The sequence below is a fragment of the Lontra canadensis genome, unplaced genomic scaffold (genome assembly GCF_010015895.1).
Source record: "Lontra canadensis isolate GAN:19392208 unplaced genomic scaffold, GSC_riverotter_1.0 scaffold17, whole genome shotgun sequence".
NCBI classification, from domain to species: Eukaryota; Metazoa; Chordata; class Mammalia; order Carnivora; family Mustelidae; genus Lontra; species Lontra canadensis.
In genome coordinates, this window is record NW_022631011.1 from 21,259,657 (window position 1) to 21,279,653 (window position 19,997).

The 19,997-nt window shown below is 46.8% G+C and overlaps 1 protein-coding gene across 2 annotated transcripts in view; it reads right to left on the minus strand.

The window, feature by feature from the left end:
• LAMA3 (laminin subunit alpha 3) overlaps nt 1-19,997 on the minus strand; it is a 266,072-nt gene that overhangs the window by 151,653 nt on the left and 94,422 nt on the right. For both annotated transcript variants that reach the window (XM_032859753.1, XM_032859754.1), the window contains 4 exons: nt 16,015-16,105; nt 13,507-13,638; nt 11,852-11,914; nt 4,705-4,839 (listed from right to left, as the gene is read on the minus strand). In XM_032859753.1, coding sequence (XP_032715644.1) covers nt 4,705-4,839; nt 11,852-11,914; nt 13,507-13,638; nt 16,015-16,105 — 421 coding nt within the window. The remainder of the gene's footprint in view (nt 1-4,704; nt 4,840-11,851; nt 11,915-13,506; nt 13,639-16,014; nt 16,106-19,997) is intronic.

A 19,997-nucleotide genomic window follows, 5' to 3' on the forward strand; every position in this document is an offset into this window, starting at 1 on the left:
GGAGTTTGAGGTTTATTATAGAAATCCAGGTTTCAATGGGCAGAGTTCCTATAAGCTCCTATAAGCAAATCAGAATCACGGTGCCCCTTTAAGGAAACTGTGCAAATTAAACCACATAAAAGTGACACGGAAAACACAGCTCCTGCTATAACTAAACTCGTGGTTCTTTTCAACTTCACTCAGTGCTGGTGAATGTCGCCCTACATGTCGTGCCTACATGAACATGCTAGTAAGTTCTAGGGCTTTTCGGAACTCCCTTAGGTAAGAGAGAAATCATTAAGTCAAAACCCAGTTTAAGGTCAAATCTCAGGGCATTAACATCTATATCCTCCTTTCTTCTTGTTGGGTTTAAGGCAGAAGAGTAAAGGCAAGACTATGGATGAAAGATGAAATGGGTGTGCATCTCAGATGAGCTCCTCATGCCTTTTGGTTCTTACTCCTGTCCGGTAGATAATGTGTAAAGCGTAAGAGAGTGGCTGCCTGCCCCCTAAACAGGTTTAGGAAGGAATTATGCCATGTAAACTGGCCCAGGTGAAACGGGTTTATCAGAAGATCGCTGTGATCTGCTGGGCAACACTTTCCAGATGAAAGAGGGATCCTAAATTCACCCAAACACTCCATGATTTTCAGACAGTAGCTATTTGAGAGTCTGAAACCACAATACCAAAGAGTAGAATGAAGGAAAAGAAACCAGCTACTCAGAATCATAGATAAAATCCTCCAGGATTATTTAACATAGGTAGCTTTCAGGTTTTTATAGCTACATCCACAGTAAGAAATAGTACACTGTGACCCAATAAACACACTACACACACATACACACACACACGCCAATCTACCACCTGAGCCCATTCAAAAGCTGTTTCTATGGGCTGCTATTTTCCTTCATATGGGTCATACTTCCCTGATTCTTTGCATCTCATTTTTTTTTTTTTTATGAAATACAGGACATTCTAGGTAACATACTGTAGCAACACCAGGATTGTTCTTGGCTTGGTTGGTTGGTTGTTTAATGACGTGGCTGAAATAGATCTTCAAGGTCTGCTTCCCCCTCCAATGTCCAGCCTCTGACGTTCCCACTCAGACATTGCCCCTTGTGTTTATCTTCTGGCCTGGCTTCCCCGGCGGCACCCCTGGGTCCATATGTACAACCTGTTAGCTGAACACTGTGCTTGAACCTGCTTGGCCAGTCATTTATACCCTGTCCCACTGCATATGTGCATAGCTTGGAGGTGGCTACAGAAGTTTGGAAAATTCAGCCAGGGACCACTAGTTTGGATTCGTCCTCTCTGGTGGCTCCTGAGAGGACGCAGCCTTGGGCACCACACAGTTCTAGATAACCCGCGATGACTACGCTCTCATTAGGAGTTACCCTCTCCTCTCCTTAGGAGTTACCCTGTGTCCGAGCAGCTTATTTGGTCAACGTTTAAACCCCTTCTGCCGGTGTGGCTACGACCCTCTGATAATGGATTTGTGTATGGTGTGGGGATGCTTCTGAGTCTTCCCCCACCGTCTGATGGGACTCCTCCTGAAGAGGTGTGATCTAGCACCTGCACACAACCTTCCCAACCTGCAGACTTGTCTGTGACATCAGAAGGGCTCTTCTTGGGTGAACTTCCTCTGATTCTCTCTACTAAACTTCCCCTTGCTCTGCTGCTGTGAGTTACCAGCTTCCTTGTAATTGCTCCACACCAAGATCTACATTGCTTTCTACAACACCCTCTGCCCCGCTCTGTTAAAATAATTCCCTCTTTGTCTTTATGACCTCCCTGTCCTCCTGGCTGTTCAGAGCCCCCAGACCACCACACTTGAAAATGAGGACCCACTTTCCCTGGTGTGACACCTCTGCTCTATGAGTAGGCACTGGGCACAGGAGTGGTTGTGTCAGTTTGCCTCGCCTAGCTTGGGACTCCTGCTCTGTGAGCCAGCTGGGGTGTGGGTGATCCAGCTCCGGTATCTTCAGCCCGCAGGGCTTGCTGTAATCTCCACCATACTGGTGGGGCTGGGCAGAGAAAGAAGACACGGTCCTCTCTGCTGAGCCTGCCTGGAATACAGCTTTCTGACACAAGCCAGGGGGCAATGAGAAATGCCAGCAGCCTACTCATCCCCGGGTGACACTGGAGCCCCAGAACAGGAATTTAGAAGAAAGTGAACCCTCGTCTTCTTGGCTGTCCATGCCCAGGGTAGAGCTTCTAAAACACACAGTTGGGGTGGCAGGGATAACAGAGCTGGATCTTAATCAGACTTGATCTTACTGATATTTAGATTTTCTTAAATAAATGTTTCTTCATTTGCTCTTAGGACAATTTCCAGAGATTTTAAATGATTATTGAAAATTCTTTACCAGCTAAAGTTTTGTTTTGTTGGAAAGAGAGTCCCACTGAGCTCCCTACTCAGCCATTCTGGAAGCCCCACCTCCCTCTGCTCTGTCATGAATACACCTTCGTATTTTCCACCTGCCTTAAAATGAATTCGTCTAGTAGTGAAGCAGTGTTGGGAAAAGGGCATTCTTAAGATATTGCATTATTTTTCACCTTTATATCCACAGACACAAAGGCACAATCTGACAGCCTTGCCCAAGGGAATGACGAAGTTGGAATATTTGTGATTCATTCTAGCAGAATGAGTCTGGAGTTGGGGCTGGTAAGCAGGGGGGGAAAGAAAACCTTTGGGATACTTTTAATCACGAGCATGACAGCTGAAGCAGAACCAACCTGGATGTCGGCAGATTATGGGGAAATTAACATGAGACATTCTGTCCACACCTTGCCCCCAAACAGCTTACGTGTACGCTATAATTGGGGGAGTGTCAACAAAACAAAGAGCCGTGAGAAAATTCTTGCCTGTTACAGGAGGGGAGTGAGCTACACAGCCTGGCTCCCCAACCCTTCCCCTGCTTTTGGTGAAAAGACCTCATCTTCAACCACCTTGCCTTCTCCCACCATCAGCTCCTCTGGGCTTGGGCCCTCACGGACGTCTGCAATGGAGGGTCTCCACTCCCTCTGCCTCCCACTGACTCCTCACACGGGGTCTCCAGCTTAAAATCAGAAATGTAATCATCCCCAGCTTGTGTGTGCAACTTCATGATCTGGGATACATTTCCAAAGAAACAATGTCAGGAGCAAGGACAAGGTTGCCATGTAAGACCCTGGAGGCCGTTGAACAGAATTTGCCTCCAGTATGATTCACATGCTGTGACCATGAGCATCACCCGAAAAAGGATGTTTCCACTGGAAGCACACTGGGCATTCCAACTGCTAATCCTGAAGTTCTCTGGTTGAGGAGGAGCTTCTGTGGCTCCCAGGGGGAAAAGCTGAGACAGTGGGGCAGAGGATAAAGGTCTGTGAGCGGGGTATACCGGGGGACCAAGAGGAAAAGGAAGCGTTTCCTTTTCCATACAAGAGAGTGCTTCCCGGGCTCTAAGAGCATCGCAGTCAGTGCGTCTGTAACCTGTAGGATTGCGAGGCAACCAAGAAGCAGACAGGGTAAGCTACTTGCCGCAAGGGACACCTAGTATGAGCCTGGGGCTTCACCACTCCAGCCTCCAGCTCTGGGAGCGGGCACAGTGGGCCCTGTCTGCACCTGCCTCCATGGTTTTCCAGCAGCTGACCTGGGGGATGAGATTGCTGAAGACAGATTACAGCCTCCAAGCCGGGGCTGGCAAGCTCCAAACAGCACTTCCCAGATTCTCCTGGAGCTGGGTTCTGGATGTCCGGATGCCAACTTGGTTTTGTAAATAATTAGTACTCGAACAAGATCAGAAAGGTGGGAGTAAGGAGAAGGCTGCCTTCCCACATCTACCGTGCATTTCCGCAGCTGAGGCCCATCTGGCTTCCCGGGTACCAAGCAATGGCTCTCAAGGCTGCAGGACGACAGACCTTCTGTCCTAGAGCTGGGCTACCTACCGCAATCTGGTTTAAGGCTCAGCCCCTCTATCAGGAGCCTCTTTGGAAGCCCCGCCTGCAGCCTCCCTCCAGCCCTAATAGTGGAGCTGAGCACCTAAGGACAGAGTACAAGTCCCCGTCTGTTGATAACACCCGGGGCGGGTGTGGGGGGGGTTCAGTTCCGGCCTTGAGCCCCAACAGATAATCCTCTCTTCTTCTCTTTCCTCCCCTGCTGGGGGAAGAACACTAGCGGGCAGTGGGTGGGGAGACAGAGGAGCACTTGGGTAAACCCATTCATTCATTCACTTGTTCGCCCAACACTCAAGACGTTCCTCTTTTGCTCTAGGGACTGGGTCAGACACCTCCTCTTCCCACCCTCTGTCCCCTTCGGAAACTCTTGCTAGTACACAGAACACGTGGTGGGGAGAAGTCTGTGGTTTCATGCTTGCTGGCCCCTCTCCGCATCTGCCCAGCAGCCTCCTAAACACTCAGCTACCACGTCCCTTCCGGAGTCAGGATTCGTACCTGAGCAGCTCCAGAGCCCACATGCTGACCACCGGGGAGGAGGAAGGGTAAGATGGGAAAGACAAAAGAAGGGAGGGGACGTGGCCCAGGTAGGGGGACAGTCACCTGTTACTCATATCTATAAGCCAGGGGCTCACTTGCTAACCTGCAAGCTACACAGCTGTGCCAGCAAGTGCCTCTGCATCTCCTCAGCAGGGAGCTGACCTCACGGGATGGACGATCACTGGGCTGCGTGCTGCCCCCTTAACTGACCTCATGCGATGGACCATCACTGGGCTGTGTGCTGCACCCTTACCTTGGCAAATAGGGAATGAGTAGAAACCCAAGCGGCAGGCATCACACCGACGGCCCTCGACTCCAGGGCGGCAAAGGCACCTTCCATAGGAATCACATATTTCGGGGAGAACGCCTTCTAAGTCACAGTCACACCCTGCAAGGAGAAGGGATTCTCAGAGGGGGGCCTCCAGCCTCCTTCCTTTCTCAGATTTTGCCTTCCCTCAGGTTTCTGTCCTGGAAACCTAAAGAGTTACCTATGGCTTCTAGACATTCTTGACCTAGGGCACTACTCATTAACGGGAAATAAATGTTAAGGAAAGGTCAGAGATGCCATTAAGAAACATCTAGAGTGGGCACTCCTTCGCAAAGCAGCTACAATCTTTCAACACCTACCCCTGGGGAAACACTTTGTTTTTGTTTTTTCCCTAATCTGAGCCTTATGCAATAAAACTTCAACTTAATAGATTCCTATCTAATGACCATCTTGAATTTAACATATTTCTACCTCCATTTTTTAGAAGGAAAGAAACCAACATAAATTCAGCCCTACTATGTGCCCACTGTGGATTTTGGGGGGCTACACTTGGGTCATCTCTCTTAACCCTCTAGGCACAAAGCATTCCCAACAGCCAAGCTCCTTCCAATCCCTTCAGCCAACACTTGCCTGCCTCAGGACCTTTGCTCTAGCTGTTCCCTCTCCCTGTAATGCCCCTCTCCTATTTCTTTCTCGTCCTTTATTTCTTAGCTCAGAATCAACTCCTAGGAAGGTCTTCTCCAACCCATCTGCACCAATAGGCTTCCTCTTTTCTTCTCTTCTTCTCTATCTTAGCTGTGCTGGTCTTTCACTTTACGTATCTTTTTAAGATTTTATTTATTTATTTTGAGACAGAGAGCATGAGCGGAGGCAGAGGGAGAGAGAAAGAATCTCAAGCAGACTCTATGCTCGGTGTGAGCCCAATGTGGGGCTTGATCCCAGGACCCCAAGATCATGATCTGAGCTGAAATCAACAGTCAGATGCTTAACTGACTGAGCCACCCAGGCTCCCCTTTCACAACATGTAAATTATTGAAATCACTTAATGGCCTCATGACTTATGCTTTGGCACACAGAAGGAAGTGAAAGTGCTCTGGTGTGACTTCTGAGCCCAGGCCACGACAGGTTTTGTGGTTTCCATTCTCACCCTCTAGGAATTCTGAGACCACCATGTGAGTCCACAGGGAAGGGAAAGTCATACTGTTGGTTATAGTCTGGGCACTAAAACCAAGCACTGGAACTCAGTAAGACCTTGATACTTGATACAGTAAGATACTTTGGCTCCAAGGCCCAAAGAATCCTGATTTACAACCATCTATAAACAGAAAAGAAAGCATCTAGTACCTAAGCATTTTTTAAGTTGTTTCTGAAATTCACCTTTCAATGTTTCTTCTTTCTTGCCTAGTAAATCGTCCCACACAGTCAGAACCTGGATGCCGCCCTCATGTTTCCCTGACCCTCATCTCCCCACACCTCATCATCAGGTCATAGGGATTATAGCCCAGGAAAGTCTCTGGAATCTTCTCCTGTTTCCAGAGCTCCAGAGCCTTCGTTCAGGGCTTCATCCTCATTTGCCTAGATTATTTTGAGAGCCTCCTAACCAGGCTGTCTGCTTCCCATACTGGTGTCAGGAGTGATCTTTCTAAACCACCAAACTTCTCATATAATTTTCAAGCTTAAATTCCTCAAAGGTGAAACAATATCTTCAAGACATAGCCCAATGTCTTTGACATGCATGACATAGTAAGCTTTCAAAATCTTCTAGGCTGTCGGCTCTCATCCCCCCTAATCCTCTCTTCCCCCTGAACTTTTCCTCCCTATCCCTGAATCAGACCCAGTGACCTTCCTGCCATCCCTGCTGCTGTCCCATGCCTTCCCTCAGCTCTCCCTCTGTCTGGCTAGCTAACTTCAACATGCTCCACAACTCACCTCCTTCTCCGGCTCTGAGGAAGCCCTCCCACAACTCCTACCTTCCTCCTTCCTGCGTGCCTCCCTCCCTCCCTTCATTCTGTAAGGACGCCCCTCCTGCAGGCTTCCCCAAGCTTTGTGTTCTCACTCAGCTGTAGCATTAGCTCCTGCTGTTGTAATGGTTTACCTGCCTATGTCTTCCCCCAGGACTGGAACCTTCCAGGGAGCAAGGACTGTGCCGTGTGTGTGTACAGAGGAGTGCTCAGGAAATGTTTAATGAAGGAAGAAAACACTAAAAAGACTCTTGGATACCTTCAATTCTTTTTAGTAAACACCATTCCTTAAGTTCTATTTTATGGGCATCCACGCAGAGCCTTCGAATCGGAGACAGCAGAATTTGCCTATCCCCTTTTCAGCCTCATCTGACAGGTCTCCATGACAAGAGTGATTGGCCCACCCTGCCAAGAAGATGACATGCCTGGGCCCAGGCAAAGACACAGCCAGGAAAGCATGTCTTAGCAGCTCTCACCCCAGTCTCTGAGTTCCCATGGTGAACATGTCCTCCAGCCCCAACCACAGTGACCTCAAAGCTCTGGCAAAGGTAAGTAGCTAATTACAAGGTGACGGGGGGGACTCAAACCCTTTTCATGATATTTGTCAAGAAACCTCCCAGGCACCCATGTCTTCAGGCCACAGGGGCAGCCTTAAACGATCATGCCCACATGGCCTCAGTCTCTTAGGGCAAATTTCTGCCCTGTTGTTTGCTGGTCCCCCATTCTTTGTTTGAACTCAGAGGCAGGTGTCTGCACTGCAGGCTGGTGTCTCTCTAGAGTGTGTTTTGCATATGCCGTCATTTTTCAAAAGGAGCCCTTGAAGACGTGTTGATGATACACTGACTTCCTGGAAATAAATCTTAAGTGGGTATAAATGATCCCTTGGACCCAGAAAACCTTGATGATATCCAAGGTCATGAAATATAATGAAAACATTCTGATCTGCAAAACTGCTCTGTTCTTCTGCTTCAAGTCAACCCGTCTGGAACTGACCATATGGAGTATCCAGTAAAGTGGTTCTCAGTCTTGGCTGTGTTGGAATCTCCTGGTAAAATACAATTGCCTGGGTATAGAATCCTAAACCCAGAAATTCTGATATAATCCCACAATCTGTAAATGATGGCCTGAGAACCAAATCCATCCTGTTTTAGTAAAGAAAGTTTTACAGATGGGGCGCCTGGATGGCTCAGTGGGTTAAGCCTCTGCCTTCAGCTCAGGTCATGGTCTCAGGGTTCTGGGATCGAGCCCCGCATTGGGCTCTCTGGTCAGCAGGAAGCCTGCTTCCCACCCCCTCTCTCTGCCTGCCTCTGCCTACTTGGGCTCTCTCTCTGTCAAATGAATAAATAAAATCTTAAAAAAAAAAAAAGTTTTACAGGGACACAACCAAGATCTTTCACGTACATGTTGTCCACTGTCGCTTTCCTGGTACAACAACAACATCAAGTATTTGCAACTTCGCCTACATATTGAAAAGTATTTACCATCTGACCATTTGGGGGAAACGGTTTGCCAACCACTAAGTGGGATTTCCAGTAATGAGAGCAGTGGTTCTGAACAAGAGACATATATCAGAATCATCTGGAAAACTTGTTCAAAATATAAGCCTGGACTTCTTCCTGGAAAAGCTAGATTAGGATCTGGGGTGCTGCAGAGGAATTCCTACTTTGTAAAAGCAAGGGGTTCTAAAACACAGCCCTGTTTAAGAACCACTGTACTAGAAAATGTGGAAACACGAAACACCAATGGGCCTTAATAAATTAAACTTCTCAGAGGTAGAGGTGTTCCCACTATTACCCAGTGTTCTGCATCTTCTGACAGTTAAGATGTTGGAGTTTTTTTTTAAAAGATGTATTTATGTATTTTTGAGAGAGAGAGAGCATGAGTAGGAGGAGCAGAGGGAGAGAGAATCCCGCTGAGCAGGGAGCCTGAGGTGGAGCTCCATCTCAGGACCCTGAGACCATTACCTGAGCTGAAACCAAAAGTCAGCTCTTTAACCAACTGAGCCACCCAGGTGCCCCAAGATGTTTGGGCTTCTAATGTTCACCACTGGGACTCGGGCCCCAAAGTGAGTGTTGTGTTTTGTTTTGTTTTGTTTTTATAGATTTATTTATTTATTTGACAGAGATCACAAGTAGGAAGACAGGCAAGCGGGGGTGGGGGGTGGTGTGTGGAAGCAGGATCCCTGCTGAGCAGAGAGCCCGATGAGGGGCTCGATCCCAGGACCCTGAGATCATGACCTGAGCAGAAGGCAGAGGCTTAACCCAATGAGCCACACAGGCGCCCCAAAGTGGGTATTTAAAATGCAATAATAAAAGACCAAATTGAAACAATATCTGTGCATTCAAACTCCCGAACAGATCTCACTACGTTCCTTGAAACTTCTTTTCCTTGAGGCCATGTTCTAAGGCGTCCCTTGTATTTTTGTAACAGATGTCAGGCCATCCCTTCAAGTTCAATTAAATTTCTTTTCCCCAAAGTCACTGCCAGTCTGCTTGGGGACAAAAAGGAATTGAATAACAAAAGGATTACTGGAAACAGACGGTAAATGGGAGTTCTAAAACATTCTTGTGGAAGAAAACCCAAGATGTGTGGTGTAATCAAGGCTCAAAGGCTGAGTTCCACTCTAGTCAATGAACAAGCATTAAGGAAGCATTAGCAGACCGCCACTGCGGACAGGACCCCACCCGCTATGGGCAGAGCGGGAACTGCCGGAAGGAGAAGCATGGCTGCCCTCCTCCAGGGATCAAGTGTCCGGTGAAGGCTTTGATAATACTCGGTGTAACAACGCACAGAACCGTGGTTTGGTCCGAGGAGCTGGGGTGCATAGGGCACAAGCAGGAAAGAAAGTCGGAAGGTAAGCTGGATCACATTACCTGGCTTGAGGTGAGCCCTCCAGGGTGCCCCCCAATCCTAGGACATTTCCCAAGCCCATTTTCTCTCCTGCATCCTGGGATGAAGCATATCTTCCATCTCCTCAAGCCAGCAGCTTCCTCCCCAACCTCACCTCCTGCCCTGACCTTGATTCTTATTTCACAGAGAAAAAAAAAGGAACAGCCAGGAGAGAGGGTCCCTCCGTTCCCATCACCCCGGCCCACCTGCCCTCTCCCAGCCCTGCCTTGACTTGTCTTCTGCAGCCTTTCCTGCCTCAACAAATGGCACCTCTTCCTCCTATTTGCCCAGAGTCTTGGAGTCACCCAGTAGCCTCTCTTCTTCTCATATCCCACTTCCAGGCCAGCGCCCCCCCCCAGCAGGTCCTGTTGGGTCTAGCTTCAGATTATACCCACACTCTGTCCGCTTCTTGTCACCTCCACTGACACCTCCTAGGTCCAAGCCACCATCATTTCTCCCTTATAGATTATCACTATGGCTTTCCAGGGTATCTCCCTGCTTTCTCTTTTCTCCTCCTGCAACTGGTTTTCAACACAGTAGCCACAGAGCGCCTCATGCGATATCATTTCTCTGTGCAAACGGTCCGTGGCTCCTCTCTCATGGAGAGTAGAAGGGTAAGTCTTTGCAGTGGCCGACAGTGGCCTGCCATCTGGTCTCTGCTTTCACACTCTGGTCTCTTGTTTGTTCAGTGAACACCCCAGCATGCGTCCCAAGGACTTCACACTGGCTCTTTCCTGGCTCTGGCTGCTTGTTCCCAGACACCTGCAGAGCTCACTCCTCACCCTCTCAGGTCCTTGCTTATCTCCTCAATGAGGTCCCCCCGACGACCCTATTGAAATCTGTAAGCCTCACATTCCCTCCCTTGTCTCTGGGACTTAAGTTCTGCACGGCACTCATGGCCAACGCCACCGGCAGCATACCCCCTGAGCTGCTGTATTGTTGCAGAAATGAAATCTGCATCAGAAAAGGGCTCTCCAGAGACCATCTTCTTGTCTGGTCCCAAGTGTCCCCTCTCTGCCCACCCACACCCTGCACACACTAGGAGGAGGGGCACATGTGCTCACACACCCCTGGCACTACCTCCCCCCCCACTGGTGAGAGGAGCATGAGACCATCAGAGAAGCAAGCTCAGTGGGTGTGGTGGGCATGGTCCAGATGGGGCACAGTCATGGGCTGTGTGCATGTGGTGTGCCCAGATGTTGGAGCAGGGGGCCTTCCTGAGTGGGTGTGTCCCTGTGTGAGCTATTGTGGGCTTACCTAGGACACTGCCCCCAGCTCCAGAATCAAACCTCAAGACCTAGAATATTCCTCGTATGCATTAGTTTGTGTCTACAATGAGAAAGGCTATCTCCACCCCCCTTAGTAGCCCCCTTGTACAGGACACAACCCTGCATATCATAATCGAATGTATTAGAGATTTCATTTGTTTAGTTTGTTTATTACTTTTGTTATCATATGAGTCCCTCCACTGGAATATAACCTGTAGGAGAGCAGGAGATTTTTCCCTGTTCTGTTCACTGCTAAGTCCCCAGCAGCCAGAACGGTGCTGGACACATAACAGGTGATCCTAAAACAGATGCAGAATGATTGATGTGGTGGGCGGAGCACCCACGCCCTCTCGGCACGCACCTCTCTACCCCAAGGGCCGCTCCCTGCACATCTCCACCACTCCGTGCCCAGGGGTACCCATCTGGTTGCAGGAGCTGCTCAGCCTCCCAGCACACCGAGCCCCAGAAGCAGCCCTCCATTGGTGGCAGGTAACGAAGGTTATCCCGTCAGCTAGAATAACGCTGAGCGAGTTCTAGGCTGTCTCCTAGAGTTGCCTAGAGGGATAGAGTTCCAGGTTCTGGAGGAGGACCTAGCTTGCTAATGCATCTTTATAACAGCTCCCTTCACTCCCTGACTCATTCCCTTACTGATGTCTTCTGGGATCATCTCCAGAATCAACAGCGTGGACTCAAATCCTTTCTCAGGGTCTCTGTATGTAGACCCAAACAAGGCAGTAGGCAACTGACTGCCACTGGAAGTTTCCAAGCAAGCAAGAGACATACAATTCAAGCTCCGTTTAGTCTCCTTAATCAGGGAGCATCATGCAAAAGACAGACTGGCATAGAGAATGATGGGTGGTGAGGAACTGAGATGGGAGATACCTGCAGGGCACCTGCCAGGCTCCAGTAAGGACTACTTGAACGTGGGCAGAGTAGCGGGCATAGGAAGTAGAAAAAAAAAAAAATACGGAGCACAACACTTCCATTGAAGTTAAACCAAAAGAGAGTACTTGCCTTTTATATCTCCAGCTACTGGATCTTCAGGACTTGGAGTAGAAATGGGGAAAATGGGAATTCCTAGAAAAGTCGTTTTTAAAAAAAATACAGAGAAAGATTAAGGAGACAGTCAAGTAAAATACTAAACTGCACAAACTAGAAAGAAGCCCTTCTAACTTCATTAAAAGTAGCATATGGAGCCTAATTTAGAGACAGATAATACTGCTATATTGAGTATGCAGCTGAAACCAGACTGGTCAGACATTCTGATTTGTATTTTAGACAAACAGAAATGGATATTTCGTGCTCACAATAGCTATGCCTCCATCTAAGCAGGGGTAAGCTAGTTTTCTTTAGCATCTTTATTGGTTTTTTTTTAATGTAAAATTGAGAACAGTTTTTTTTTTAATTTTTTCAAAATTTCCCCCCTAAAATTTGGTGTATGCCATAAAATTGTTTCGGGTTTCTTTATGTCACTAAAAAGGCAAGTGCTGTTTCTGCTTAGCCTGTATCTAATAATTAGATTCTAAATGCATTGAGCCTCAATTCAGTGTTACTGAATACTGCTGCTTAAAAAATTGGCTTCTTTCAATATAAAATGATCATATAATTCATCATCCAGACTAGGCTACTAGATGTGGAAAGTGGGAGCTAGTTTAATGATTCTCCTGGGACAGCAGGTATGAGCCAGGACATAGAGCCATCCCATTCGTATATGTCCTTCTCTCCATGTCCCCACAACACACTATGCTTTCGTTGCCCTGCAAAGCTGGGAATACAAGAACCAATGCGGCAAGCGGGGTGTGGAGGAGGGTCAAGACTGCTTCTCTGTCCTAACACAGAAGTGCAGTTTTCACCCTTCAGTGGAACAAACAGAACCATGGCTCTCGTTACAATTTGCAGGGCTGATTTCAGACTCTCCTGTTTCCTGTTCTGTGGTGTTTCTACCAGATATATATTTTCTCTCTCCAAGATGCTGAGACATTCCTTTTGATCACTGTGGAGGGGTGGGGGGGATCGCGGTCACCTGGCCGGGGTTACCATGGGAAAGGGACAACACATCCTCCAGCCAGCCAGAACACTGACACACACTACATGTGTGCCCATGAACATCTGGAACCCTTGACACTTCTTCCAAGTTCTTTTGTGAAGAAAAACCACACCCATGGATCCTGTTGAGTTGAAATTGCCAGGATGGGACCTTTCTGACCGACTGGGATGGTAGTGTCTATAATCACTGGGCATAAATAAGACTACAGAAAGTATTCTGATAGGGGCACCTGGGTGGCTCAGTGGGTTAAAGCCTCTGCCTTTGGCTCAGGTCATGATCCCAGGGTCCTGGGATTGAGCCTCGAATCGGGCTCTCTACTCAGCAGGGAGCCTGCTTCCTCCTCTCTCTCTGCCTGCCTCTCTGCCTACTTGTGATCTCTGTCTGTCAAATAAATAAATAAATAAATAAATAAATAAATATAATCTAAAAAAAGAAAGAAAGAAAGAAAGTACTCTGATAAATATGTTCTGAACTTCTGCAAACACTTTCACGTGAATACAACCTACGTGCTCGCCCCACCCCGTGTCTGCGGTGCCTCCACCCTGCCCGCTGCGCCCCCGGCTGTGAACGCACTGGCTACGTGCCCGGAAGGGACGACCCTCCACCTGCCCCAGCTACTTACTCAGGCAGAAGGGGAAGTGATAGTATCCAACGGCACACTTCTCACAGTTGTCTCCTTGGAAATTCGGCTTGCAAGTGCAGCGGCCTGAGCCCGGCTCACAGTCATCCGCGTGTGCGGGGTTACAGCTGCAAGCTACGGGAAACGCCGGCTTTCAGAGGCTCAGTCCGCTGGTGCGCTCAGGAAGGCAGCTCTGTCCCCAGCACCTCGCAGGCAGTGTTTTGTACTACATCACTCTCGCCCCCGGTTATTCTTGAAAGGGCACAGCCTGTTCTCCACTTCCTACCTGCTTATCGTGTGCATCGACCAAATCCCAGGGACCCTCAGAGATAAGCTTATTTAGAAGGCACCTGTGCTGAGTTCTTGAGAATACAGTTTTTTACACTGAGCGCTGTGTGGCTGGTGCATCAAAGGCAAGGTCTGCACAGAACAATCAGAGGGGCTGGGGAGGGGGTGTGCTGCAGCCCCTGGAAGGTCTGTCGAGCACAACCCCCACTTCCACTGCCATAAGCCAACTGTGTCTATTGACACAGACATGTCATTAGACATTAGACATGACATTAGACATTGTCATAGACATGTCTATTGACACACCCACAATCCAAATGTTAGATTCCAGTGACACGACTTATTGAAGGCACTTGTGCAACCAACACGACTATTAGGTCTGCATTCCAGACAGACATACTTGGGGTTCAAGAGGTATGAACATGACTCCTCCCTTGGGAGTTTCGCTTGACCTGGCAAGTCCTGACCATGGACAGCAAAAACACTGTCAGGACCCAGCTAAGCACATGCCCCATAAGGAACTGGAAAGTTGGAGGAGCTGTGGGCAGCAAGTATTCCCCCCGGGCTGGCTTCATCTGGTGTCCTTTGCTTAACTTGCTTAGGAAAGATGGGTCCTGTAGATTCTTTATGCTCTGCTTGTAACATCCTTGTGAGACTGCGACTGCGAGACCACTTCAGTTATGAAGAAAGAACCTAAAACAGTGATGGGGAGCCGAGAATCATGGAGAACAGTGATTCCGGGGAAGGGATTCGCAATGCATTTGCGATGTCCTGGTCTCCTTTGCTAAGGCCTGTTCTTCATGGGCCCAAGAAAAGTGATGGACATACCTCATGTGATGATGTGGGAGAGGGAGGGAAAACGGGAACACTCTTTGCCCAACATAGAGGCAAATCAGAGTTCATACATTCTTTGAACTTGGATGCCCTTTGATGTTAATGACATGATGAGTGAATTGGGGGGGGCGGTGGGCACAGCAGCCAACTAGAGGCCTGAACTGTTTTCCAATGGTGACAGCCAGAGAGCATAAAAGAAATGACACATGTAGGGCAAAGTCCATAGTCTGACCTAAGACCTAAATTCCCTGGGGAAAACCCAGTGACATTCTGCAGTATCATGGATATGGCACAAAGTCGGCAGACAGATTGGACCTGTACCTGGAGCTACCACTTAATGGTTCTGTTAGCTGGGCCAACATACTGAACTACTGAGAGCCTCTGGTTTCCCCATATCTAAAAATGAAAATCATAATGGTGTCCTAACTGGGTTGGGATAATCGCACATGTGTGGAATTACTTCACAAAGCCTTGCATATAGGAAGTACCCAATAAATCACAGCTGTTTTAGATATCATGACCACTATCAAATCCTTGTGAAATCATTACTATATTGCCTGGATGCTAATACAAAAATCTGAAATTATTGGAGATCATAGAAACATGTGAAAACAACAGAAAATGGAGGAACTATCATTTGTTAGAGGGCTGGTGTGTGACAAGCCCAAAGCTTGATGTCCTCCTAGGTTCTTCTGATGGCATGTCATCCATCTTATGGAATATGTAGGCACGCCTCGTTTTACTGTGCTTTTTCCATTGTGCTTTGCAGATATTATGTTTTTTTACAAATTGAAGGTTGGTGGCAGCCCTCCATTGAGCCAGTCTATCAGCACACTTTTTCCAACAGCATCTGCTCACTTTGTGTCCCTGTCACATTTTGATAACTCTCACACTATTTCCAACTTCTCCATTATCATATTTGTTATGGTGATCTGTGGCCCGTGATGACAGCTCGCTGAAAGCTCAAAGGGTGGCTAGCATTTTTTGGCAACAAAATATTTTTAATTAAGGTACATACTTTTTTTTAGACATAATGCCATTTATTAGACAATGGCATAGTGTCAACATAACTTTGATACACACTGGGAAACCGGAACCTTCAGTGGACCCACTTTATTGCAATAAATGCTTTATCATGGTGGTCTGGAATCAAATCACACTATCTTCACAATGTGCCTGCATTATCACTCCCATCTGCATACAAGGAATCAGAAGCCCAGGGAGATTATGTAGCTGTGTGGCATCACACAGCTGGAAGGAGCAGAATCAACAGTGTGAAGAAAGAGGGAAGGAAGGGAAGGACCAGCCCATCAGAGTTTAGCCCGATGGCCACTCCGAAACAGTACAGTAGAGACAGTCTAAGACACCCCAAGTCAAAATGAAACTTACGGATGCAGCCGTGGGGGGCATCGACTGGAACACCATAAGGGCGGTAATAACCTTTAGCACAGTTTTCACAGTTTATACCAGCTGTGTTATGCTAGAAAGAAATGAAAGAAATTTAGAAAGAAGAGTACTAGAACAGGCCATACCTTGTGCTGTTCATCTGGTAAAACCATTCTGTCATACATGATTGTAATTTCAAAGTCAAAAATATAAGCGTTTATCTTGACTTTGAGTCTCCAAGATTTACCACAGGGCACTGGCGTACAGGTGACTGTGGATTTTTTTTTCCCCCACTGAAAGAGAAAATGAGGGTCAGTTCCATGAACTAGTCAGCTCAGGTTTTCCTCTCTACCACAGAATTTGCTCCAGGAAGCACCTGACATTTCAGTGAGAAAAGACTCAAGAGCATTATTCTTCCTAGTTTCAATCAGAAGGAGTGAGACGATAACAAATCACCCTTAGGTTTAACCCAGGGAATAAAGGGCCATGTGTGTATTTTTATCTTCCCTGATTTTGGAAGAGATCACACACACAGATCCTCTTGTCATCCTGATTTTATCTGTGCTTTAGTCCTGAAACCATTTCAGACACTTCTGTTATATGAAGGGAAATGTAGGTGAGAGTCTCAAGCTCAGAGCTCATTTTAAAGTACAATACTAGGTGGGTTTTTATATTTCATGGTTAATTGTCACAAATCAAATTGCCCAATGTGCATCATCAGTTTCCAAGAACTGCACACCATGGATCTAACTCAAGTCTGCCTCTTGTGCTCCCTAACTTGGAAAGAGGAGGACAGTGTTCTCTCATTAATGCAAAGGGAGGCAATAGGAAGTTAAAAACAAAGAACACTTTGATCCGAAAGGAGTCTGCATAGAATCAGAGTGGAGAACAAAGACCCTTTTTTGAATCCTCTCCCCCATTTTAGATGGTTTTATTAATTACAGATTTTTATTTATTACCACTCCTTATCCTGTGGGCTAAAATCTGAATTCACTTTAACGTTGAGGTCGAAAACCACACTGGCCACTTCTCTGACTAAACATTCGCATGCATAAACATTTGGGCAAATAAGAAACAGCTGTGGTCCACCTCCCTTCCACCGAATGCCAATTAACCTCTCAACTCTTCCACTTGCCACTGTGACTTACAATAGGACATCAGGTTGACCCAGGCTCCCAAATTTTCCCCATTTTTAAGACACAAAGAACAGCAACAAATGATGGAATAATGCCTGTAGTTTACCTCCAAATCCTGGGTATTCTCTAGGACCTTCGCCTTCCCCTGAGGGCAACGACACACCACTTCACCCACTGATGCTATGGCCATGGTTGGACCAAGGAGGACCTGAGGACAGTGGTTGTTCCATATTTCTATAATGGAGGTGCTGGAGAAGCAACTCACTGGGAGGAACAGGTGCCTGAATTTGCATTTGCCTGACGCTTCACACAAGCTGAGAAAACCTCAAGCCAAGGAGTGAGGTGGGTGCTGATGGAATCCACGCAGGAGATAAGCCTACCCCCACCCCCACCCCCACCTCTTCCTTCAGCACCACAGAGAGAGGCTTTCTACAGAATGCTCACCTAGAAAGTCCAGGCTCTGAAAATTGACAATAATCTAATTCCTCCAAGCATAACTTTTCTAAAATGTTTTCCATCTTCAGGCAAACCCCATTCTCCCTTTTCCTCTCAATTCCTTGTCCACCATCTACAACACTGTTGCTGGCTTCCATTCCTGTGATACCCAAGCACATGGAGACTATTAGCCTACTCACTTGCCACACTCTCTGGGAAGCCCCCTACCTGATTTTCCTTCTGAAGGCCAACAGGATCTGGCTTCTGTGACCTCTCTGACCTGTCTATCCCTGCTCATTGCCCTCCAGCCACACAGCCCCCTGGCTCCCTCCCAGGGCTTTTGCCCTGCCATCCCCTCTGCCTGGAATGCCCTCCCCTGGACAGATGCCTGACTCATTCTCTGGCTTCTTTCAGGTCTTTACTCCAATACCACATCCTAGGGAACTGGTCACCCTAATTTAAAACTTCACATACCGCAAACCAACACTTAAAATACTAAACCCAAGAAATAAAAATAAAATCAATAACATAGAAAAAGTGGCCATCTCTGACACAACTGCTTGCCCTGCAGGACAATGACCTGGTTCTCTTACGTGCTGTCTGATTGGCCACCTGGATTGCTCTCTTACGTGCTGATTGGCCACCCAAGCGTCTCCAGGCGCAGCCCAGGGCTGATGGTGGCTTTTCTCATTCTGCCATTACCAGCACTCCGTAGGAAAAGTGGGAGACAGCCAGGTTAGCTGGTACCATGGACTGAATGTTGGTGTCCCCCTCCCGAAACTGCATATGCTGAAGCCTAATCTCCAATATATGATGGTATGTGAGAGATGAAGCCTTTGGGAGATAATCACATCACACGGGTGGAGCCCAGACCATGGGATGAATGCCCTTCAAAGAAGAGATGATCTCTCTCCACCACGTGAGGATACAACGAGGCGGCAGCCATTTGTGAACCAGAAAGTGGGCCCTTACCGGACACTGGATCTGCCAGCACCTTGATCTTTCATTAGAAACACGAATTATACTGTAAACCAAATTTAAACATCTACATGAATGTGTTTCTAGATTCTCTACTAGAGAGTGTTTTTGCTATCTTGGAAGATAAATTTCCACCATAACTCTTCATCTTTTTTCTATCCTTTCATATTCTTTTATTGATAAGAACTTTAGAATCACTCTGTCAATCTTCATAATAAAAATCCTGTAGGAATTCTGGTAACAGTTGCACTAAATTTATAGGTTGGCTTTGAAGAAATGGCACATTTATATATTGAATCTGGAAGCGCACGACGCCTCTCCGTATAGGTCTTCTTTTATACACTCCAATAAGGTTTCATAGGTTTGGATGCAGCCCCACAGTTAATTCTTCTGTTGTTTCTTAGAATACTTCCAAACCATTCCATCCGTTGGAGCTATGCTCTCCTGCATGGGTGTTTCTCTTTTGAATCTTTCTGGAATCTCCAGCAACTCCTGGTCTGATGGTGACACTTATTCTTACTTTTCATGCTACCGTAGATCCCAGGAGAGGCTATTTTGCTTGTTTACCACCTTTTCTATCATATTGTAGGGATTTGGCACAGGAGGGAATGTGGCCATACATACTCTAATTCTTGATCTCATCTCTTAGCTTTATGGGGTGGATGTATGTGGAGGAGACAAACAATTTAGAAACAGTTGCAGCCAACACATCAGGAACAACAGCTAGAGTAGACTCAAGACTTAGAACATAAGTCATATCTTCACAGAAGAAGATAAAGCCTCTGATTTATTTAGTGCAGAGACAGTATCATTCAAGCGTCCCCTGAAACAATATGGGTAATCTTCAACTAGAATAAGAACATCAATATTTTCATCAAATGAAAGAAATCAAGGAGTCAACCCCCAAAACGTTGTGTTCCTTGCCTTCTTTTGTTGCTCTTTCTCCCCAATATTTCATTATAAAAGAATTCAAATTTTACAGTGAATATCTCTACATGCCCTGGGTAGAGTTTATCATTGACATTTTATTTGTATCACATAATTATCCATATATTCATTCCTCTATCCACTAATCCATCTTATTTTTTTGTGCATTTTTTTGTGCAATATACAATGCAGATCACAGTCACTGTCCTCTACAACTACAACTATAATTAACTAGAGTTCAATGTTTATTTAGTTTTCTTTTCTTTAGGTGTAAAATTTATATAAAAGTATAAAACTCTTAATTGTGCATTCACTGAGTTATGACAAATGAATACATCTGTGAAATCCAAACCCCTATCTAGATGTAGGACACTAACATCACCTCAGAAAGTTCTCCATGACCCTTTCCACTTAATTGCTCCATCACCAACTCCCCAGAGTCAACCCCAGTTCTGATTTTTCCCACTACTGATTAGTTTTCCCTGCTCCAGAATTTCATTTAAATGGCTG